Raw genomic sequence first — 24,978 nt, 5'->3', positions numbered from 1 at the left:
TTAATTCCACATATTTAATATCTAAATTATAGACCCCACACTTTCGCTTGGTTATTTACAAAAGCAGCAATTATGTTTAATTAAAGTGAATTTTAATAATGCCTATTCAGTACAACACCTGTATTGGTCTTGTGCACCCCTGCACCCATAAATAGTCAGATGATTAACTATCAATTTAATTTAAATTAATTTAATTTAATGTGCCATATTTATATAATGTGCCATATTTATATTTATCTCTTGATTTACTGATTATCTATTTATTACTTTGTGCACTTTACTCTGTTTTTATCATGTACTGTACTGGGTGTACAGTATGTTGTGTTTTTATGTCAGTGTGTGAAGCCCACTGAAACAAATCCCAATCAACAATGTTGTTGACATGGCAATAAAGTATTGAAACTTTATATTTATTTTATTTTATTGACCTGCTTTTTAATTTAGTTAAATGTGTTGTTAATTTATAACCACGATATAGTGAACCATTTTATTTTGTAAGTCTGTTGTTGTTTTAAAAGACCATGGCTCAATAAGTAAATAAGACTTCTGCGAACCCCGAATGTCCTTCCTTTTTTTTTTTTTTCGCTTTCATGAATTTTTTTGTGTTTGACGCGCTTTTTCAGCCCCGGAACCCTCGTTAGAGTAACCACTCCGGGGAAGACATTTACAGTCACGCTTGGAAAAAAAATATTGGAAATTAGCAGCGTTCATCACTTGATTTACATGAACTTATCATAGATAATTACTGACTGATTATTGTACGCGCTAACAGGCAGACTCGTTGAAGAGCACAGCGCACATCATACAAGGTGAGCCCCAACACTGTTGAACTGACGCGTCTGAGCTAACCGTAACACAGGCTAGCATTAGCACTGTGAATGTTACACCTCCGCTGTATTAGATTGTTATCTCAATACGACGACCGACAAAAACGGTCGCTTGGTCGGAGAAACCTGCATTTTCTCCCAGCTGCAGTTACAACCAGCCGTCCGGTTCTAGCTACCACAGATGAACAGAGGGGGGTTGGCTGCTTTCGGCGTTTGAAATTACGTTTATTGTGTAAGTAGCTAGCATATTGATGTGCTGACTCAGCCCGAGAAACAATAGTATTCACATGCATTCAGTTAAGAAGCACGATAAGTCGGTAACCAACGGAGGCTGTGTCGTTTATGCTAACTAACTAACAACAACATGAGCTATTTTCTGCAGCGGTAGCTTTGTGCTACTTGCTAGCTGCCTCCATCCTCGGTCATCGGTGGAGGGGAGCCCCCCTGGGTCAGGACATGTGCAATATCTACTCTTAATTTTGAGATTAGACCCAACACTTATCGATGTTTATGTCCGTAATCTATGCACCTAGATGTTTAGCATGCAGTGTGTGATACATTCTCATTTAAATGTATTTTATGAGCCTAAAAACAGTAGTGCAAAGAACAAAGGTGACACAAAAGTGTGTCACTAACACAAAGTGCAGTGTGTATGAACTCCAAAACTCTGTCTTTGTAGCTTCTTATCAGATCAGACTCATCTGTTTCCTGTTGAGTTATAGTATTTTACAGCGTTGCCCATCCCATTCTATATAATCAGGAGTCTGGACTCCCACACCACCACCATCAAGTCTCATTACAAACAGTTAATAGTGACACTTAACCTTGGTCTTGCACAGCATTTCATCATCCTAGAAGTTTTTGAAACTGTCAGACAGCAGTTCTTGTTTTTCTACGAATAGTGTTTTCATTTCCGCTGTGCTCTTCCGCATGCTGTTAGGGCATTATTTAGAATAAATAAAGATAGATTTTACTCACTGAGATGACCGGTTGGGGTTGGGAAAATCATAACAAAACTGACTTTAATGATTTTGCTCGTTGTCTACAATCCACTGAAATGTGTTGCCACCAATATACAATGGCTATTAGAGACGTTTGAACTGTAACAGGCCAAATACAGTTTGTCCCAGTCAAGAGTCTAGCAAAAGAGCTTACTGTGTTTTAAGGTCAAGTGTGTTTATGTCTGTTTTCTCTTATTTGTCCTGCTTTAGTGTGACACTGTTCCCTGAACCTGAAGTCTAAGTCTAAAACAGTAGAAAGTGGTTAAAGGATTAGTCTGTTAATCATTTTGCAGATGGACACAAAATTAGTCTTCCGCTGTTTTTAACCAAGTAGCTGTGCAGGGATTTTATCCATGAAAGATAGCAAATATTAGTTGGTTCTAAAATCAGATTTTCACATTAGGTATACCAGATTGTTAACTACAGAGTTCTTTATTATTTCAGAGCTCCTGATGAAGGTGTGCAGGTAATACTTTGAGAGCCCTGTAAGACGCCATGTCTGAAGAGGCGATTTCTGAAAGTGACCTGGAGCCCAGCCTTAACAGCGAGGAGGAGTATGTCGACAATGAGGAAGAGGAGGACAATGAGGAGCTGGAGGAAGATGAGGATGAAAATGATGGAGACGATGAAGACGACAGTGTTGGTGAGTGATAAATTAAATTCTGGTGTTCCTTATCACCTTACTACTCCAGTGCCTCATGTTTCAGATGGGATGTAGTAGAAGTAGTACTCACACCCACACACACACACTAAGGGGCAACTACCAAGGGGCACAACTGAATTACACTATATAGTAATTAATTGTTACATGTTAATAGTTCCTGAATGACATCATTTTTATTCTTAACAGACTGTACAAATGTTAAGCCTGTTCAAAAGCTGGACAGTCACAATAAAATGCATCTCAGAACATGAGCTCAGTTGCAATATGCAAACTAAATTGTTTTTTTAATCTGATACAGGCTGCATTCAAATTGGGACAAATTCAGCATAGTATAGGAGATGGTTTGCAGCCATGCACTCTCCAAACAAACAAACAAACAATTCTGTTTGAGTTTTTAATGTTCAAACCCCACATCTAATATATTGTGGCTTGTATTGCAGGTACATGTTGTAAAATTAGAATATTCATGTAAAAGTTAAAGGTCCAGTGTGTAAAATGACATCTACGTAGCGTTCAGATTCTAGATAGCAGCGCTCACTCGCTCGCGGTCATCCTTCCCGTCTGTGAAGTGACAGTGGCCTCTGAGGATGGAAAAACTTGTGCGGAAATGGCGTTTTCCACTATTCTTCTCACTATTCTCTACCGACTAACTACTAACTCACTCTCTCTGCTGTTTCCTCCTCCTCCTTCTTTTCTTACTTCCGCCTTCTTCTTCGTTGTTTTATTTATGAACGCGAAACTCAGAAAACACTCTCTGACTGGCTGGATTTTCCGTTCAGGCTGCCGTACAAACATGGCGGCGCAAGATGGCAACTCTCTCTAAAGCAAGACACTTGCTATATGTATATATAAAAGAATAATTATAAAGCTACGAAAACCAAACTAATTTTATTTCATAGCGATTATACACTTATACAAATATATTCATGGGTACTATATTCTGATTTCGCCAATAAACTTTGCCAAATATTACACACTGGGCCTTTAATTTATTTCAGTAGTTCAATTCAAATAGTGAAACTCATATATTATATAGATTCATTACACACAGACTGACAGATTTCATGTCTTTAATTCTTTTAATTGTAATGATTTTGGCTTACATTTAATGAAAATCCCAAATTCAGTATCTCAAAGAATTAGAATATAGTGAAAACGTTCACTATTGTAACCTAATGATGCTACACTCTAATCAGCTGATTAACTCAAAACACCTGCAAAGGTTTTCTGAGCCTTTAAATAGTCTCTTAAATCACTCACTTATTCACTCCTCCCTACTCACTACATAGTGAATTCTATATAGGCAAGGCAAGACAAGGCAATTTTATTTGTATAACCCGTTTTTACAAACAGTTTGTCTCAAAGGGCTTTACATGGCATCACAACATCCTCTGCCCTTAGACCCTCACATCGACTGAGGAAAAACTCCATTGAAAACCCTTTTAACAGGGAAAAATTGGAGAAACCTCAGGGTGAGCAACAGAGGAGGGATCCCTCACCCAGGACCGACGTGCAATAGATGTTGTTACAGACAAGAAAACAATTTATAGTTTATGACACAGAATATGGGAAACATGGAAATGTTAACAATATATAGAGGACTATATAGTGAGCTCACTAGTAAAATGACACTACTCTGCCGCGCAGTTAATTACATTATTACGTAGCATAATTAAAACGTTGCAGATCAATGCCGACCACGATCCGTGACCGCAGTGCATTATGGTATCACTATCGGTTGTACACTACTTTCACGCTGCATTGTGGGATACTATGAGCCCACTATATAAGGTATATTAATACTCACTAAACATTCGGACAGCAGTCATCATATAGTCCACTACATAGTGAGTAGTGAGTGATTTGGGACACAGCCGGTTGGTTCAGTCGCTCCACTATCATGGAGGAGACTGCTGACCTCTATTATATTCTAATTCATTGAGCAGCACCGGTGCTGTGTGTGATGTTGGTCTCAAGCAAGTTGTAAAAGTCACACATCAGCAAAGTGAACCAGGTGGGAGGAGGGACTCCCCTTGTGTTAGTCTGGGGCCGTTTAGTGGAACCAGGGCGAGAGACAGGATTCGGAATCTGATGGATGCACCTTTCCGTCAAAATAAAAGCACCAAGCTAATAAAAATGCGGTGAAACTTTTTAATTTAAAGAATATAATTTACAAGAAAATCCCTAAGGCCTTAAGTTAACCTTTTTCTTTTATTGTATTTCATCGTATTACAAGTTATTGTCTATTTCAGTTGTATGTTTTATTTAATAGGCACTTGATCCTAGTTTTGTGCATTATACCTGTAGTTGTAACTTGTAAATGCATCTTTTTGATAAAGTTTGGGGAGGTGGACATGCAAGGACGTCTCTTCCATTGATTAAGTTCATAAGACAAAGCTTCTGTAGCGGCTTGAAAGAGGTTTTTTTATGTACCTGACAAGTTTCTTGGAGAACCTCTTCTAAAACAGACTTTTGTAAGTCCATGTTTAAAATGAATAAAATGTTTCAAAACCAGAGATGGAAATCGATGGTGCGCCAGAATTTAAGGTTTAATTTTGTAAATGCAACTTTGTAAATGCATCTTTTTGATAAAGTTTGGGGAGGTGGACATGCAAGGACGTCTCTTCCATTGATTAAGTTCATAAGACAAAGCTTCTGTAGCGGCTTGAAAGAGGTTTTTTTATGTACCTGACAAGTTTCTTGGAGAACCTCTTCTAAAACAGACTTTTGTAAGTCCATGTTTAAAATGAATAAAATGTTTCAAAACCAGAGATGGAAATCGATGGTGCGCCAGAATTTAAGGTTTAATTTTGGTGAACACTTTTACTTTGGTGAATTTGGTGAATTCCGGATCCGCTCTCTAGACCTGAACCAGAATCCAGACAAAATTTATTGAAAATCAGATGATCATATTTGGTAATATTTCATATGTTGCCTTTGAAGGCAGGTCTTGAAATGCTTTCTTGTTTCTCTCCAGATCGGCCAGTCAGTGCCCAGAGCAGGACGGAGACGGCCCAGGATGGCAGAGACTCCACCTCGCCTACCTCCGGAGAGCCTTCCTCTGAGCCTCCATCCCGGCCTTCGTCCCGCCCGTCCTCCGCGCCTCCCTCCAGACCCCCCTCCGGCTCCGAGCATCCCAACAGCCCGGAGAACTCCAGCCAGAGCAAACCACCCAAAAGCAAGAAACAAAAAGCCTGTAAATTATCCAAATCCTCCAAGTCCTCCAAAGGCTCCAAACCTTCCAAGCCATCTAAGCCTACACACATGAGGAAAAATATCAGGTACAGCTGTTTTCTGTTTGATATCTTCTGTCAGGTCAGTTATTAATGATATACATGATGGTGTACTATACTGTAGCCTGGCTTGTTTTCTCATGTGCTTTAAAGAAAATTGCTGAAGGAGGATCAGCTGGAGGCTGGAACCAAGGCTGCTCAACAGGAGGAGATGGAGAGGCGGAAACGTCTGGAGCAGCAGAGGAAGGACTTTCCTACTCCGGCCCCGGCTGTGCCAGACTCTCAGCTAGGTGACCGTCACTCCATCAGTCAGCGTTCCCGCACATGGTCATATTTTCTATTACGTCTATGTAACACTTTGCCTTCAAACCCCCCCCCGACCCCCTGTCCATCCTTCCAGCAGTGGATGCCGCTTCACTTCTAGGAGAAGTATCTCACCTGGTCCCCGCTCTCCTGAAGCAGGATGTGATCTGTCTGGACAGCAGCGGGGACGAGGATGAAAAAGACGAGCCCAAGTTGCCTGCACTTGCCATTAGAGACGGTAAAAGAGGCGATAAGAGAGATTCTCTGCAGCTGTAGTAGCTAATATTTCCAAGTGATTGTCAATCTTCCCCCCCAAAGACTCCTACGTGTTTCGGCTACACGTCTTTGTCAGCCTTTGACTCCCTGACAAAGGTGTGTAACCGAAACGTGTTTAAAGGTTAACATGACCAATCCATAGCAACAAAGGCTTTTTAACTGTTCACAGAGAATGCCTTGGATATTTCTTCTTTTTCTACTAGCATTTGCCTCATCCAAAGAGCACCTCAAAGAAAATATTTTTGAGTCTAGGAAGCGCTCCTAAACAGTAATTCAGTTTAGTTTGAGTTAGTTTTGCATTATAAGATGAGATAAGATAAGATTACACTTTATTGTCAGATCACTCTGAAATTTGTCTTGCGTCCCATGACGTCCAAGGTTTCACACTAATAACTCATTGAGTGCCGCGCTCCTTTCCAAAGTTTTTCAAGTGTACCGGCAATTTAGACCATTTTTGACGATTTATGTAGAGCCATAGTGTATTCTATATTATTGCCACCAACACATACTGTAGCTCATTTGAAAGGTGAAACTTTATGCGTCAAATGGCCACAAACCGTTTGTTTCTACGTGCCTCCATTCCTGAGAAAAGTCAAGCTAAACATGGCTGGGTTTCAAAATCCCTGCTTTTTTTCTAGAAAAGGAGATAGAGCGTCTTTTATGAAAGGTGCTCTGTTTGTGCCTGTCGCTCTTCTGACACTCGCATTTCTGGATCAAAGGGCTCGTGTAAGATAAATATATACAACAATTGTTGTTCTATTCACAAAACCACCATCGGGGGCGGGGGGGGCGCCACTAAACAACAATAACACAGACGCACCGTGCCGTGTCACAGCCTCTCGCCGTGGAATGTGATGGTCTCTCGGCCACAGCAGGTCGGGAACACCGGTCCCACCGGTGGTCGCGGTCCTTCTGTGGTACGGGTTGTGCCGGCGGTCTGCTTTGGCCCGGAGACCATCACATTTTACCGCGGGAGGACCTTGGGGAGGACACGGTGTTGCTCCAGATGAAGACCGGGCGGGACTGTCGGCTGAGAGCTTCCTGTTCGGCTCCGAGCTGCTGGAGCCTCGCGGGTGAGAGCAGAGCAGCTGCTGCATCCACATGCAGAACTCCGTTTGCAAAAGCCGAGTTATGATAAAAACTTCCAGATCATGAGCTGTCATGAGACTTTGATCGTCATCTATTTCAGTTCTGCTCGTCGTAGAGTCCCCAAATTTACACATAATGTGTATTAAAGTGTCTATTTTCATAATTTAAAAAAAAGCAAAAAATGTAAAATCTCGTTTTTGGCACTCAACGCATGGGAACAAAAAACGAGAAATTACGTGGTTGGCACTCAATGAGATAATAACAAAATACCAAAAACATACATTTACAAAAAAGCATAAATGTTACCCTCAAAAGTCACATTTAAAGAAAAACACAAACTACCTCCTGACTCCATTCACAACATAAATCCAACATTACAATGTGTCTTTGGTGCAACACCCAGTGCTCAGTCTGTACATGAACCCTAGGGTCGACTTAGAGCCATTCATTGTAGTTTTTATTTAGTTACTGTTTTTGGAAAAACAAAATTCAATTCAATTCAATTTTTTCACTGCTAGTTTTAGTTTTAGTCTCAGTTTTAGTTAACTATAATAACCCTGGTTTTCACACAGTGTTCACTTCACCCACTGATGACCCAGATATCATTGAGCTCAGTTCTGGGGACGAGGACGCCCTGCAGATAAGCAGCGAGTCGGCCGATGAGGATGCTGACGGCACGGCGGGCTCCGAGGAGAGCAGCGGGGCGCACATCAACGACGCTCTGAATCTGCCCGACGCCCAGGGTCAAGTGCTGGTTAACATTAATCACCCCGCCGAGGAGAAAGACATCTATCTGGCCCCGCAGCTGGCCAGGGCTGTCAAACCTCACCAGGTACGCCTGCCGTCCCATCCCTCTCCAACTCTCAGATTCTTAACTCTCAGTACTAGACAGCCTCAGTCCAGCTCGTTTTCTCCACTTCCTCTCACAGATCGGAGGAATCCGGTTTCTCTACGATAACCTCATTGAGTCTCTGGAGCGGTACAAGACCAGCAGCGGCTTTGGCTGCATCCTGGCTCACAGCATGGGGCTGGGCAAGACTCTGCAGGTCATTTCCTTCATTGACATCCTGCTGAGGAACACTGAGGCCCACACTGTGCTGGCCATCGTCCCTGTGAGTAATCAAAGTGAAGACATGTAGATATGATGTAGATATGTGCGTATCCATGTTCTCAGTTAAAAAACTGGGAACTCGGAAGTTCCCAATTGAAAACTCGGATTTACGTCTTCAAAGCGTTTTAGACGCACCGCATCAGAATAACCAGAAACATGGCGGACCGGGAGAAACTCTGCTTTTTTAAAACATCGACAACAGATCATTGAAAATAAATTTACTGTGTTCCACAACATCGATAGGTAATCTGTAAACATAAGGAAATATTGTATATTTCACAACATTTTTCCTTATTTTGGCGTTTAAAATGCATTTTAATCGATGTTTTACCATTGACGGTGTGGTTCTGTACCGTTGCCACCATCAATGTTTGACATCAGGCAACTGATTCTCAAAGTAGTTTGAGTTTCGTGGTGTTCCAATGCACTTTTTCAAGCAGGAGGTCAGAAAATCCCGAGTTCCGAGTTACCTGAACGCAGCATAATCATTCTCTTTTGTTTTTTGCCCTGTTCAAGGTGAACACACTTCAGAACTGGCTGACAGAGTTCAACATCTGGCTTCCGCCTCAAGAAGCCCTCCCCCCCGACACCGACCCTGTACTCTGCACCGGCCGCAGTTTCAAGGTTCACATCCTCAACGATGAGCACAAGTATGTAACGTTACACTACATTTGTGCACGGTTCGGTCTAATATCTCTGAGCTTTTAATCAAACTGACTGTGTGAACCTGCAGAACGACACTGGCCAGGGCCAAGGTTGTGGAGGACTGGTCCAGAGATGGAGGCGTGTTGCTCATGGGCTATGAGATGTACCGCCTGCTGTCCATGAAGAAGAGCTTCGTAATGGGCAAGAAGAGGAAATCAAAGAAGCCTGCCGGACCAATAATCATTGATCTGGATGAAGAAGACAGACAGCAGGAACTCATGAAAGGTCAGAGAAAGTCTTCAGTTCACCTTCCTCTTGTGTTAGGAGCGGCACTGACCCGTTTTTAGGTCTTTAATGCATGAAAGTACCACATAAATTTGTTTATAGTATTAAGGCTTTTTGACATTGTCAGGAAGCTCTACTGAAACAAAAAAAAACAACAACAAAAAAAACATTTTTCACAAAATGTTAACGTGCTTTGATTAAAATTATGACATTTATGTTGTTAGGGTTGGTTTTGAATCAGTTATAACAATAAGAACAATAATGAGAGTTAAAACTGAAATCGTAAGTGCAAAACCAACATTTTCATGGATAAGGAAGCCTAACAACGTAACCAAGAGATGGGAAATAAATAGCATGATAAATAATTGTTTTTAATGTGTTTTACATCTGATTTAAGACACAGGTTAAAACCGACCCCAACACAAGAGATGGTGGCAGAAAGCTGAAACAAGATGGAGGTTAAAGGAAGCAATAACCTTCCCAGTCGTGTGGCGATATCTGTGCACCATCAATATTCAAATAAAACATATTTACAGACTCATACTTTGTCTTCTCAGGTATTGAAAAGGCCATTGCCCGGCCCGGCCCGGATGTGGTGATCTGTGACGAGGGCCACCGCATTAAGAACTACCACGCCAGCACATCGCAGGCTCTGAAGAACATCCGCTCCCGCCGCAGAGTGGTTCTGACAGGCTACCCGCTGCAGAACAACCTCATCGAGTACTGGTGCATGGTGGACTTCGTCAGGCCCGACTTCCTGGGCACACGGCAGGAGTTCAGCAACATGTTTGAGCGGCCCATTCTGAACGGACAGTGCGTGGACAGCACGCCTCAGGACGTCCGCCTCATGCGCTACCGCAGCCATGTGCTGCACAGCCTGCTGGAGGGTTTTGTCCAGAGGTGAGCCGTCTTACCAGAAGCACATCAAAAGAGTTTAAGCGTGCCTGGGACTTACTCAGTGTTCTGTATGGTGCTTTTCTGGTTTGCAGGCGAGGTCACGATGTGCTGCGGGACCAGCTTCCCTCCAAAGAGGAGCACGTCATCTTAGTGCGGCTCTCTCCCGTTCAGCGGGCGCTGTACACTGAGTTCATGAAGCGCTTCAGAGAAGCAGGAAACAGTGGCTGGCTGGGCCTCAACCCGCTCAAAGCCTTCTGTGTGTGCTGCAAGGTGAGAGTGCTTCACTACCTGTGAGGAAAAAGGGGAAGCAGTGCATTTATTTAATTAAGTGACTCTAGATAAGTAGATGAATATGTAGACAGACAAGTGGTTGAAAAGATGCTGTAGGAAAGAAAAGCTCACATTGATGTAGAAATGTCGCATCGAGTGACATTAATACATTAATCTATATACTGGACACTGGTTATACAGGGAAAAAGTATCTGTGTGTTTGTATTTCAAGAAAGGGTCTAATATTGTTCCAGAGCTCACTGGTATCCTTTTCTAAGACCCTCAAGATGGAGGGGGCTCTTTTGCTTTAAAGAGGAACTATGCAAGTCTGGTCACTTTTCCGCTGTGTTGCTAACCCTCCTCTCGGCCATGTGCATTTGTTTTTAACAAAGCCGGCAGTTCATTAATATCATATGTTTTGTTGTGAGGCATGCAACTCTTTGTTTGTCTAGAGGAGAGGAGAGGAGAGGAGAGGAGAGGAGAGGAGGGGAGGGGAGGGGAGGATAGGGAAGGGAAGGAGAGGAGAGCGGAGGAGGAGGAGGAGGAAGCAGACAAGTGAAGATCAATATTAGGAATCCCTGATAGCATATGTGCCACCTCCCTCCATAAGTAACTGAAATAACTGTATGTTCATAGGTGACAGAAACTGATGAGTGAGAAACTCTTCTTGTCTCTTGGTCCCTTCAGATCTGGAATCACCCAGACGTGCTGTACGAAGCCCTGCAGAAGGAGAACCAGGCCAACGAGCAGGACCTGGACCTGGATGACATCACCTCAGCTAGCAACCCTCGCTGCCCGGCGCCCGGCGCTGGCCTCAAAGCCAAAGTAGCAGATTCGAGCAACAGCAAAGTCAACAACACCCTGCCGCCGCTCAATCCATCGCAAGACCGAGCCAATCAAGTTATTACATATGAATGGGTATGTCATTTTAGCAGCAACTTTATGAAAAATCAGCAGCCACTTGCAGTAGAAGTCTGTAGAGAAGATGTGCAATACAAGTGTGTCAGTGTGTGTTATTATTTTTTCTGAAGAGCAGTGTAAATTGTTACAAAGTCAGCTCATTCACTGATGCATCCACTCTGCCAACATGTAACCATAGACATGACATGTAATGTCAAGCCATGTGACCATGTGCTAATCCTTTTGAGTTTTTGAGTTAAAATGCTGCTGTTTGTCCATGTGTTTGTTCCAGGCCAAGGACATCATGTCCAACTACCAAATAGGACTCCTCCACAACTCTGCCAAGATGGTTCTTCTCTTTTATCTGATTGATGAGAGTGTGAGACGAGGAGACAAGATTTTGGTGTTCAGGTGAGTCCACTGTTTAGCGTACGTCCTGTATAATAGTACAATGAATTTTGAATATTTATTTTTCAACATCACAACTCCTCAGAGTATTTTTTTGTTTTAGGGATGGGAAATGATTTTTGATTACCGAATAGTCATTCAATGGAAAAAAAGATTCTAATATTTGTGACGCGGCAGACTCTCCCATAGGCTTTATCCACTCTCGCTGACGCACGTGATGCAAAGGTTCGTCCAGGTACTGAAATGTGGTACCTAACCCTAACCCGTTTGACTTCAGATGAATCAGTACTCGGTTCTTTGGTGGGAATTCGGTCGGTACCAAAAAAAGTACTGAATTCAGTACCCATCCCTATTTACAGTTAATGAACTATCCTTTTACAAAACATTATGAACAAACTGAAATTTATCAAGAAATATTATGCAACATTTCAACAGTATTATGCCTCCTCTTTCCTCTATGTAATTTTCACACTTGGCAAATTCATCCTGAACAATTTATGTGAAAAATGTGTATTTTAATCCTCCTTAGGTTTTCTGCTTTCTGATTTTCTGCAATTGATGATTGTTTGTGGTGATGTACATACAGCAGTAGTGTGAATGTAATAAAAACACAACTGGCTATTTGTTTGCAACTCAAAGGGAACAAACTTGGTGCTTCTCTCACCCAGTGTCGTGTGTCTCTGCTGTGTCCCCTCTAGTCAAAGCTTGTCCACGCTGACCGTCATCGAGGACTTCCTATCAAAGAGACCCATACCAGTAGACGTCACCTCCTCTGACACCCAGAGCCAGAACTGGGTTCGCAACCTCAATTACTACAGTGAGTCATTCAGCTCTGCTCCCAGACCAGCCACTTTGCACAACATGTGGGTTTCAGTACTGAAACCTCGGTTGTGATCATCATCATCTTGTTTGATTTCTTTGACATTCTCTCAGTTCTCACCAGATTTATATGGTTCCCTGGAAACAAGCATACCATAAATTCTCAAATAAAAGCCGGTCTCCATTAGAAGCCGGGTCTATTTCTATTTCTGCAAGTTCTTGTGAATGTCCAAAACCTCTCAAAGCCCACAATCACCTGTTTGAGCACTTCCTCATCATCTTAATTTGTGCTAGAGTTCTTAGTGGGTCTTAAAATGAAGACCCGACCCGATCCGATCTGTTGAAGCTGGGATCTGACACGGCCAGACTCACAAACATTAATTCTCGGCCCAAATGCAACCCAAAAAAAAGGAAGCCTGTGGTCTGACCCACCCAACTTGAGTTATTTTTATTTTATGTTTTCGACTCGAACCTGGCACGACCGGTTGTGTTGTTCAGGCCGGCCCAGCCTGTCGAGAACTCAGACTGACCGAAGGAAGGAGCCGGAGCCTACTGACAGTCTATGGCCGGAACACGCTGTTATTTAGTTGAAGTTTAATGGGTGCCGATTAAACTTTAAAATGAATGCATGCCATGGATCCGGCTCTTTCTTTCTATTCTTACTCTTTTAAACAGTAAGAATAGAACAATTTGATGGTGTTTTCCATCTTTGCTGAGCGTAAAATTTGTTAAAAAAGCCAGTTCCATATAGACGCCTGTCTCTAGTATAAGCTGGGAAGCAAAAGCCCGGGCTTCTATTGTAGAATTTACGGTATGTCTCTAGTATTTGCAGTTCAACAAAGATGTTTGAAATAGTTCTTTTTCTCTGTGTACTGTATATCAGGCCTAACATTATGACACTGACAGGTGAAGTGAATAACAGTGAATAGCAGTAAATAACACTTCATCACGGCACCTATTAGTGGTTGGGATATCAGGCAGCAGGTGAACATGTTCTCCTCAGAGTTGATGTTAGAAGCAGGAAAAATGTTCAGGTTAAGGATCTGATCCAGTTCTCCAAGGACGACTGGGTCTCTCTCTTGTGGCTGTTCCTGGTCTGCAGTGGTCAGGATCTATCTGGTCCAAGGAAGGAAGAGTGGTGAAGCGGCCACAGGCTCATTGATACACGTGGGGAGAGAAGGCTGGCCCGGGTGCTCCATCCAACAGACCAGATACTGTTGCTCAGACTGCTCAACAAGTTCATGCTGCTTCTGATAGAAAGCTGTCACAACACACAGTGCAGCAGTTTGTTGTGTATTTGGCAGCAAAAGGGACCAACACAATATTAGGCAGGTGGTCATGACGTTAGGCCTGATTGGTGTAAATTCTCCGCCCTTAGTAGAAAATGTTACCAGGATCCACTCTGCTTCATTTAGCTGCAAATCAAAATATGATGATATTCTGGTGTGTGTGTGTGTGTGTGTGTGTGTGTGTGTGTGTGTGTGTGTGTGTGTGTGTCTCTGCAGGACTGGACGGGAGTACGTCTGCCACGGAGAGAGAGCGACTTATCAATCAGTTCAATGATCCAGAGAACACCGCAGCCTGGGTCTTCCTGCTCTCCACCAGGTCTGTGTCTCTTCTCTCCGTTCCGTTGTCGTTCCTCAGACGTCCTCCTCACACCGGCAGGATGTTCGTCACGCTTGTTCTGTTTTTCCCACAGAGCGGGCTGCCTGGGCGTAAACCTGATCGGCGCCAACCGCGTGGTGGTGTTTGATGCCTCCTGGAACCCCTGTCATGATGCCCAGGCGGTGTGTAGGGTGTACCGGTACGGCCAGAGGAAACCCTGCTACATTTACCGCCTTGTCTGTGATTACACCCTGGAGAAGAAGATCTATGACAGACAGGTCTCCAAACAGGGCATGTCTGGTAAGGGATCAGGGCTGATACTGATACAGATTATTAGTAATCAAGGAAACTGATATTCATTTGCAGTAATTATTAAAATTTTGGTGTCAAAAATTAGAATACCACACATGGGATTAGACTGAATACAGTATAGCGTTAGTTTTTTTTTAGACTGTGAAAATCTATGATAAAAAGACCTTAAATTTTTCTAGAATAACACAAGCTCCAACACAGATCTTTGTTGTACAGAAGAGGATTAGGGCCACGGTGGAAAGAAAAAGTGAGTGAGCAACTTTAAACTCTGAATTCTGACTTTAAAGTCAGAACTCACTTTTTTTTTCAGTGGCCCTGATCCTCTTCCGTATGGTTGAAACGCTCTCAAGCCATGTTTAATCATCTTCAGACAAAAGTTGCAGGAGTCCTCTAGCAGTACTTCTTAAAGTTCACTGTAATATAGGGATGCACATTTTGAAAAAAAATTCTGATAACCAATGCTCGTTAACCGATAAGATTAAAACGCTTTATTAAGTGTCTGTGACTAGGCTTATGATCGACGATGTTCTTTTTTGTTGTTGTTTTGTCTTTTGTGGGGTTTTTTCACATTATAAAACACACGCTGCAACGGTTAACGGTTAAACAGTTAATGCATCCCTACTGTAATACATAAATAAATAAAATAGCTCCCTGTGTTTTTTTTTTATATATAAAATAAAATTTAGTAAAAACTGAACTGTACAGTCCAATACTGAAATTTGAGTCTCAGTTAGTCCCAGTCCAGTAGCACCAGATTGTGGTGCAGAAAGCAGAGCTGCTCAGCGGCTCTCCATGTAGATGCTTCAGTGTTGATTGGCTATCGCTTATGCCATGTAACCAATCAATATGGGCCGATATTATTGGCCATGCCGATAATCTGTTGACCCCTAATTTCTACACATAAATCAGAGCTACTAATGCTCTGCGATCAGTTGGACATTGTTCAAAACTCATTTTGATAAGTCTTATAATATTGAATCTAATATCTAATAATATTGAGTAGTTAACTTGAATAGTTAATTATTGTGTCATTTAACTGTTATTTTATCTGTATCCTTATTTTCCTAAATGCTTATGTCTTCCTGAATTCATCCACCAACATTAAAATGTTGTTTGTGTGTTTTAAAGACCGCGTGGTTGATGACCTGAATCCAGTCCTCAACTTCACCCGTAAGGAAGTGGAGTCACTGCTGCACTTTGTGGAGGAGGAGCCTGACGCGGACAAAATCCCTCTGGGGTGCCGGGAGGAGTTTGAGTCAGTGATTTACCAAGCCTGTCAGTTTTACCCTCATCTCATCACTAAGGTACAGTAGATCATAGATGTTACTCATGGGCCTAGACACTAAGAGGCAGTTTGGGTTGATCAGTGTTTAAGTATGGTTTATAATATGATCACTGTACGCAGAGGCAGAAAGTACCAGCCTTGGTTTGCAGACAAAAACACAATAAAAGACCAGAAAGGTTTATAAGAAATGTCTATTGTTGTTGAATCTGAAATGTTTACAGGAATAGTTCAACATTTTGGCAAACTGGCCCATTGCCATAATCCCTATAGTCTTAGGAGTAGGTTTATTACCTTTAATTGTCGGTGCAAGCTATTTTTAGAACGGCGGAGAAGAACTACGAGCTGCTCAGAGCTAAGATACGGAGGGCCTATTTGCCAAAATGTTGAACTATCCCTTTAAGGAATTGAAAGAAAATGCTGTTGTAAAATAAGTTTTTTTTTTTTATTGGGAATTTCAGATTTATGAAACAACAGGAGAATCATAACGCTTGAATCATATTGCTTGAAAAAAATACTGATATGGCCAGTTTGGATATGAGGAAAACAATAAAAACATTGATTGTGCAAAATAAATCAAATAATATTTACATTTCCCAGAATCCCCTCTGTCTGTGGTAAGCAGGAGAGCAGAAGGAAATGTGGATCATTATCACATTATCACATTATGAATCCTTCATAGGCAGCAGGTTTCCTCTGGTATGTCAGGGATCAGAAAATCTTTCAGTTGATCTATAATTCAGTGAACCTCAGATGTGTGTTGAATTCCCCCATGTGTCCATAGCAACCTTTCCATCACGAGTCCTTGCTGGTGGACCGTAAGGAGTCAAAACTGACCAAAGCGGAGAAAAGAGCGGCCAAGAAGAGCTACGAGGATGAGAAACGAGCCTCGGTGCCCTACTCCCGCCCGTCGTACGCCCCCTACTATCCCACCAGTGACCAGACGCTCAGCAACATCCCAGCGTTTAACCAGCGGGGCTGGTGGGTTCAGCAGCACATGGTTTATCCCACATTCCTTAGCTGTAATTACCAGGGCCGTGGCTAACAGCTTAGCTCTGTTCCTTTCTGGCTCATTTCCTCAGCTATAATTAGCCTCAATCTAACCAACTGAGGTTTCCTCTTGATATAGAGTCAGATGCATTAAAATGCACCCTCCCCCTACATACATACATACATACATACATACATACATACATACATACATACATACATACATACATACATACATACATACATACATACATACATACATACATAGTACATGCTGATGCACCGTCCTCTCTCTCTGTTGGAATTAAGGCAAGAAATAACTTAAAATTAAATATAGTTCCCCCAACAAGTGTCAATACCACAGTGATTGTTGGGAATTATTCAGTATACTAATATTAAAGGTAGGGTTGGAGATCCTGGAAAAACGGTTCTAGCAGGCCACATTCTGAAAACCTGAAGACTCTGATCGCACAAGCGAGAGGAGGGAGAGAGGGGGAGAGATGGCAGCTTGATTGACACATCATGATCCAAGTGATTTTTATGTGACGTTATTGATGATTGGATGCTGTTTTCTGACTTTTTTCATTTTTGTGAAAAAGCATTCAATTAATTGGATGCAATCGAAGTGCGAAGAGGATTTCAAACAATTTAGTAAAAAATGTTCCAGAATAGGATCTCCAGCCCAACATTTATTAGTGCAGACCATTAATAATTCTGATGGCCTGAGGGAAAAATACTGGTGAGCATCCTGCTGGATCTGGAACGGAGGCTCTGATACCTGTTGTTCTCAGATGGCAGGAGGGAAAACAGGCCATTCGAAGGGTGAATGAAATAGTCAGATATCAGAAAATCCCTTTGAAACCTAGAACAACATGGGGTTAGTTGGTTTGTTAGAGGTTTCAGCTGTGCAGATTAGTTTCATTTATATGTTCTGATGGATTTCCAGTGTTGCTGTTTAGAGTTTGTGTTTGCTCATCTCATGAGTTCTCGCCTCACCCATCCAGGCGTGCTATGGTGAGGCCGGATGAGAAGCCCGTGGCGAGCGTCAGGCCCATCCAGTCGACCCCAATCCCCATGATGCCTCGCCAGGTTGGCATGGGCATGGCTGGCTCCAGCTCTGCAGGCAGCCTGCCAGTCAACTTCCTGCAGAAAGCCGGAGTGTACGTGCAGAGGATCGTCACCACAACTGGTAATGTGTCGTTTTTTTACCTGGAAGTAACCCGAATCACAATATTGGATTTCTTCATGTGACATTTAATAGTTAAATGTAATGAGCAGGCATTAACAAGAGCCATTTGTGTGGGTCTCCAGATATTGTGATCCCAGGAGCCAACAGCACAACTGATGTTCAAGCTCGGATCAGTGCAGGAGAGAGCATCCATGTCATCAGAGGATCCAAAGGTAGCTGCAGCAGCACAATGATTACTCTCTGCATCAGTGTAAATCGTTAGAGTACTTTAGAGATTACTTTTTGGTTGTAACGCATTAGTTCTGAAAGTCAAGAAATCTGTAATTTAGTTACAGTACTCTGTTTCTTTTTTTTAAATGAGCTTTCTTTATTGGAAGCAATAAAGAAAGTTAGTAGTAGTTAATCGTTATTTTGATATTATTATTTAGTGGTCGACGCGCCCAGCATTTCCTGGTTTCCTGGTTTCCTGGACGCTGCCCGGATCGCTAGTTGGCGATTCGGCGGCATTATTCCCATGACCTGCTGGGCAGCGTCCGGGAAGCCGAAAGTAGGAAATACTGGGCGAGCCGACCACTAAATAATAATATCAAAATAACGAGGAAGACAAATGATATATTTGTGAAAATGGATCCATTAACAAGTGTGGGTAATGTAGATTCATCCACATTAATATGAGACTCTTTTTATAAGCAAATACAAACTCCTTGTTGTCCCTTTAAAATATAAATGTTTTTTTAAAGGGTCCATATTATGCAAAATCCACTTTATACTGGTTTTGTAGCAGTTCTATGTGTTCCCATGGCCTTTCTCTGACGCCTGGAGCTGAAAAAAGTCTGTTCGCTCTCTTAATTGATTGATTTAATTGATCACTTTTTTGAGATCATGTGCCCAAACGTGTCAGTTGGAAGTGCAGCTCCACTTGATGTCAAGAGGCAGCTGACTCGGAGTGGCTCCACCTCCCGGTACTTCCTTATACTCCCCATGGGCCAGTCTAGAAAAACGAGAGCTGCGCCCGCTGAGACTTTTCCAGAACAGCAACAGTCAAGCAGGCCAAGTGCGAAGTTATCGGCTGCAACATGATCATTTATTTTCCCCTCCCTTCATCCAAGCCTTGCAAGAGACAGTGGCTGGAGTTTACTCTGGACTTCTTCAAATATTCGACACACACACACACACACACACACACACACACACACACACACACACACACACTCTCTTTCTCTCTCTCTCGTCTGTCATTTGACATGAGAAGCCGATCGTTTAAATCACCGACTGAAAAACAGCCGTCCATCATTTAAAAATGAAATTGCAGACTGTGATATGAGAATCGGTACATGAGAATATTGTAACGGTACCACTTCTCATCACAGCGGTCCCGTTCAGTCCTCATCACAGAATGAGAGCACATCTGAAGGAGGACGAAGTCTCCTCTACCGGCATAAAACCACGTCAATATTCTTCTCATCAAAATCAGCAGAGTGTGCGCTGCGCCTCAGTTTCACTTGATTTTTATTTGACAGAGTAACTTTCTGATGGCTGTAGGAGTTTTCATATTTCTCCTGTGCCAGTAAAAAGGGAACATTTACATTTTTTCGGGCAAGACGATAGTCTCATAAACTAGGCTATTCAATTATTTTAAATTGAACAACAATCATTGCCCATCCCTATTCCCAATGTCAACATTAGCACATAGTACCTGTAGCGAAAACCACACCCTCTCCCCGTGACGGGTGTGGAGTGGACTGGTTTACACATCTTATTTGCATTTCAAGGTGCAGACACAGAAACAGCTCGTTCTCTGGGGAGCTACTTTTAGATTGCTGAGATTTAGAACCACAGGTTGATTTGAGGGCAACACACGCTACAAATACAATATGGTTGGACCACTTAGACCTGTGTGAAATGGTTGAAAAACTGCATAATATGGGACCTTTGGGCTAAGTCATCACAGTCAGGTAGAGATGTCAAAGAAAAAGATTCAGTTTGATTAAAGTATTTTCAAATCTAAGTTTCTCAAGAAAATTTAGGTTTTTCAAGTAACAGGCTGCAGGGGGCACCAAAGGTTCAGGAGAGATAGTAGTGTTATATGCTGTGCTGAGTTTTGAAGATTTTGGACCAGAATGTGGCAAGCCCTGGGACAGAACCAAAACATATGGAAGTGGTCGGCAGGAGATTGTTTGCACCTTTTACATCGAGTCAGTTACATTGGGGTAAATTCTTAAAATTAGTGTAGTGAGCTTTATGCACAACTTTACAGTAACGTAACAAATTACTTTTAATTGACAGTAATGTTGTAATGTAATAAGGTACTTTCCAAAGTAACTATATCAAACACTGTTCCTGCTTTACAAAATATTTCTTTTTTTAAAATATTTTTTTTGGCGTTTTTTTTTTTTGCCTTTTTATTTGATAGCACACAGTATAGATAGACAGGAAAGGGGGAGGCAGAGAGGGGGGAATGACATGCAGGAAAACTCCGCCCGACGCAGGACCCGAACCGGGGACGCCTGCGTTGAGGACCGTAGCCTCTACATGGGGCGGCCGCCTCAACCACTGCGCCAAGCACCACCCCTTTACAAAATATTTCAGTTGCACAATTCTGACACACTTCTTTCTCCAACACAGGAACATACATCAGGACTAATGATGGAAGGATTTTTGCTATTCGATCTGGAAAGATCAGTCGACCAGCAGTTGGGGCCACAGCTCCTTCAAGAGGTACAAAAATCACATTTATTATTCATGGTTCCTAGTGTAGTGATAAATAATTCAGAGGCAGAGGTGACGTACATATGTCACCTTTCCTCTTCCTTTGTTGTCATTAAGCCTGTAACGATACACATATCAAAACCAAAATACACTCTAACTGGCAGAACTGCGACACGCCCCTTGTGCCTCCAATCCAGATACAGCCCTATGAGCAGGCCTGCAGGATATCGCAGGTATTGCGCATACATTTTCCTTTTTATTTTTTTATATATATTTTTGGGGGCTTTTTCGAGACAAGATAGTTGGGATTCGAACCGGGGCCGCCTGCAGTGAGGACTATAGCCTCAACACATGGGGCGGGTGCTCTACCAACTGAGCTAAACACCGCCCCAGGTACTGTGCATAATGTAACCAGTTCACGAATATCTAGCGCTCGTAATGAAGGAAATCCCGAGACACATTGCAAACCAGCCGTTATAACACACTACAGGAGCGTTGCGTCTGACTTGTATCATCAGAACAGACATGCCCTGTGATTTCCAGCCTCCTTTCATATTAAAAAAGGAGGGACAATACCTGACAGTAATATTCTCAGCTGTCAGGATGCCCCCCACCCACCAAATCGAACCATGTATCGCACTTTTTCACATCAAGCACCCCTAAAATTACACAAATTAGACCACGGACCCCCACTGGACAAAATTTTGAAGCAAACACCACAAATACACAATTACCGGTATTTGTTCTGAGACTTTAGTCAATGTACGTTCAAATTAGAACCAATGGCCTGAATTTTAGAAATATTAAATGTTATTGGTACAATTTCTCAAAAACAATTCTAGAAAAAAGTGGTAAAATTTAATTAAGAAAAAAAAAAAAAGGTTTTAAAAGAATTCTAGAAAAAGTGGTACAATTTTCTAAATTAATTCTCAAAAAAAAGGAAAGTTTAAAAATTCTAGAAAAAAAGTGGTAGAATTTCAAGAAGAGTTGGGGACCCCCCAGTTGGTAAGTTGATGAAAGTGAAAGTAAACTTTGCAACGACTTGGTTGGAAATTACAAGGCAATAGCAACCGGAGACTCCACAATGATCGCACGTCTCTCTCACCATGAAAAACACTCTTCTTGTGTGTGTCTGCGTGTGTGGAGGGAGGGAGGGGGGTTGACAGAGGTGAACAGAGGGAGCTGAGGGTCTGTTGTCTTGAAATTTCCGACCAAGTCGCACTTTACTTTCACTTACTTTCACTTTCGTCCGACATGTACGAGCTGCGATTGGCTGCTCCTCCTGCTCCCTCTACCTGACTGGTGGAGAATCGTCGGTCGCGGTGGATTTCGACAAACAGGATTACAGGCTGTAGGTGGAGCCAGAGGAGTTGGATTTTGTCCTAAATTACCCATTTAATGTCCGAATATCAGAATAGAGTGACAGTTCCAGCAAATATGACTGAATAATTGTTACCAACTGAAGCTTTAACCCTCTCAAGGACCCCTTTGAGAACCATTGGCGTATTGAACCGCAGGTCAGAAATCGAAATATGAATCAAAACGTGACTTTGGTGTATTGTTACAGGCGTAGTTGTCAAGCATCGACACATTAAAGCAAATTCCCTTGATGTTGGAAACTTGATTCTGCTTCTGCATATTTCTTTACAGTTTTTTTTCTCTCCCCTTCCACAGACACGCAAGGTTCCCTGATCCACTCGGTCAGTAACGGCTGCTCCTCCCCCGTGGATCAACAGCAGTGCTCCCCCAGCAGGGAGCAGCGTCCCTCCTCCCCCCTGAGCTCCGAGATTCTCCGAGAGCTCAGCCGCTACACCTCATCCACAGACGCAGCCGTCGGCATGGGGAACGAACTGCCGTCGCCCCCAGACATGTCGGGCGTCCCGGCAGGAGATGGCGGCGCTCCACAGAACAGTCAGACGGCTCAGCTGAGCGACAGCCTCCTGGGCTCGGCGTTGGAGATGCGCGGCACCAAACGCAAGAGCACCGAAGGTCAGAGCGGCGCGCAGATGGGAGGAAAACGCACCCCGGCTGCGACAAGTTTCCCCGGACTGTCCATGAGCTCCGGCGGACTCAGTTTTCCTCCTGTGGGTTTGAACTCTTCCTCCCTTCTAGGAAACCTAGGGCCCATGAGTCACCCCATGCTGATGGGCGGCGGCGGCGGCAGCGGATCATCATTCCTTCAGACGCCGGGACAGACCCTGGCCGACCTACAGACCATGTTCCCGTCCGCAGGCTCGGACCTGCTGAGACCGTCCACCACGGGGAACGGTCACCTCTCCACCTCCTCCTCCTCCTCCTCCTCCTCCCTGCCCCCTGTTTTCTCCTCCGCCTCCACCACGATTCCCATGTCATCGACCCCGTCGGCGGCGACGTCTTCATCGCTGGCTCAGGGTTCTCTGTCTCCGTACTTGATGAGCCCCAACATGGCCGGCCTGCTCTCGCCAGGCTTCCCTCTCAACTACAGCCAGTCGCTGCTCTCTGACCAGAGGATGTTCCCCAGCCCCCTCCTCTCCGGGTCAGGTGGGTTCCCCGCGCCCAACTCCACCTCCGCCGCGTCCAGCTTCGTCTCGCATTACAACAATCCCACCTCCAGCCTGTTGGGGGCAGCTCTGACCCAACCGGACAGATACCCGAGCACAGAGAACGGTGCCAGTAGCTCTGACGACGACGTCATAGAGGTGACGGGACAGTAGAGACTCACGGAGAGGCAGGTTCACACACACTCTTTGTGTCACAGACATTAGGGACGGGAATGTTTACATGTTTACATGACGGAACGAACCATCAGAATTTTTGTTACAGAACCAATGAATGACGGCCAGACACAGAGTTGTGTTCTCAACGCGTGAGAACGCCAGAACGCGCGAGAAAAAAAAGTGAAACAAAAAGAAATCCATGTTGACCCTAAACAGTGACACACTGATGCCGGCGAAGGCTTTGTTATATGTGGTTCAGCCTTGTTGTTAGAGTAGCCATTTGAACAGTGTACATCAGTGAACTGAAATTCCTAATTGTCTCTTCACACACTTCACACACACACACACACACACACACACACACACTGACTTTCACCCACAAATGAGAGAATAAACATGTGTACCTTAATGACTTTACAAAGTCAGAATAACAAATCCTAATGCTGAAGAGATGTGAGACGTGTTCAGCCGGAGCGTCAGAGCCGTTTGTAGAGGACGGGTGTCCTCTGGGGACCAGGTGACGGCGGGGGGGTTGGGGGTTCTGGACACAGCCTCCCACATACATTTGTAAGGAAGACCTCACCTCGCCGTTCGTTTAATTCCCACTGAACTTGGATGGAGCGATGTGACTACAACGTTGTTGGATTTTCTCATGATATATTGCTGTGAAACAGTTAAAGGGATAGTTCAACATTTTGGCAAATTGGCCCATTGCCATAATCCCTCTATACTTGGGAGTAGGTTCGTTACCTTTAATTGTCGGTGCAAGCTATTTTTAGATTGGCGGAGCAGAGCGGCGAGCTGCTCAGAGCTACGCAATGGAGGCTAATGGGATTTCTTGGTTTCCCTCATTAAACTCATCAAATACACAATCCAACAACTCCAAAACACTCTGGACAAGTTGTGACCTGCACATTCACCACGCTATGAGGTAATAACAGAACGTTACGAGACGGAGTTGTTTTCAAGGTAAATTCATGCAAAACCACTGATGCCTGTTTGCTTCGAAAACAACTCTGTCTCGTGGTGAATGTGCAGGTCACAGCTTGTCCACCAGAGTGTTTTGGAGTTGTTGGATTGTGTATTTGATGAGTTTGATGAGGGGAAACCAAGAAATTCCATGACCCTCCGTAGCGTAGCTCTGAGCAGCTCGCGGCTCTGCTCCACTGTTCTAAAAACAGCTTGCACCGACAATTAAAGGTAACAAACTTACTCCTAAAACTATAGGGATTATGGCAATGGGCAAATTTGCCAAAATGTTGAACTATCCCTTGAAGTGCATTATAATGTGACTTACTGGTAACCGTGGCAGCCGTACTCACCTGCTGAACACTCATTTACTTGTTTTCGTTTCCAAATAAATGGAAAAAGCTCCACACACACACACAGAGTGAGTCCCAGCAGCGACAGAACAGGGTGTTAATATTTGACGTAATCTTAACGAAAACACTTGATGTATTTTGAGAA

At 43.3% G+C, this 24,978-nt stretch overlaps 1 protein-coding gene across 3 annotated transcripts; it reads left to right on the top strand.

The window, feature by feature from the left end:
* Nucleotides 1–610: 610 nt before the first annotated feature.
* rad54l2 (RAD54 like 2) lies at nt 611–23,674 on the top strand. 3 transcript variants are annotated; one of them, XM_085777312.1, is made up of 22 exons: nt 611–809; nt 2,273–2,471; nt 5,470–5,773; nt 5,879–6,015; nt 6,129–6,266; nt 7,993–8,225; nt 8,323–8,505; nt 9,021–9,154; nt 9,238–9,434; nt 9,992–10,334; nt 10,424–10,601; nt 11,289–11,519; nt 11,794–11,912; nt 12,608–12,726; nt 14,234–14,333; nt 14,428–14,633; nt 15,774–15,949; nt 16,712–16,908; nt 17,922–18,106; nt 18,229–18,318; nt 20,732–20,824; nt 22,490–23,674. In XM_085777312.1, exons 2-22 carry the CDS (start codon nt 2,324–2,326, stop codon nt 23,506–23,508), a joined length of 4,530 nt encoding a protein of 1,509 aa, XP_085633438.1. In that variant the 5' UTR covers nt 611–809; nt 2,273–2,323; the 3' UTR covers nt 23,509–23,674. The 3 variants fall into 3 exon arrangements, with proteins under 3 accessions (XP_085633438.1, XP_085633436.1, XP_085633437.1); XM_085777310.1 differs by having other exon boundaries at nt 6,126–6,266; XM_085777311.1 differs by lacking the exon at nt 611–809 and adding an exon at nt 956–1,059 and having other exon boundaries at nt 6,126–6,266.
* The last annotated feature ends 1,304 nt before the right edge of the window (nt 23,675–24,978 follow it).

Source organism: Trachurus japonicus, chromosome 5 (genome assembly GCF_045865225.1).
Source record: "Trachurus japonicus isolate A0001 chromosome 5, Traja_1.0".
NCBI classification, from domain to species: domain Eukaryota; kingdom Metazoa; phylum Chordata; class Actinopteri; order Carangiformes; family Carangidae; genus Trachurus; species Trachurus japonicus.
Note: the sequence above shows the minus strand (reverse complement) of the source record. Positions and strands in the feature narration are given on the sequence as shown.

Bases quoted from the DNA above. Each gene is read 5' to 3' on its own strand.
- rad54l2 (XM_085777310.1), top strand. From the start codon at position 2,324: ATGTCTGAAGAGGCGATTTCTGAAAGTGACCTGGAGCCCAGCCTTAAC. The intron at 2,472-5,469 runs GTGAGTGATAAA...GTTTCTCTCCAG, and splicing joins CGATGAAGACGACAGTGTTG to ATCGGCCAGTCAGTGCCCAG. The intron at 10,602-11,288 runs GTGAGAGTGCTT...TGGTCCCTTCAG, and splicing joins CCTTCTGTGTGTGCTGCAAG to ATCTGGAATCACCCAGACGT.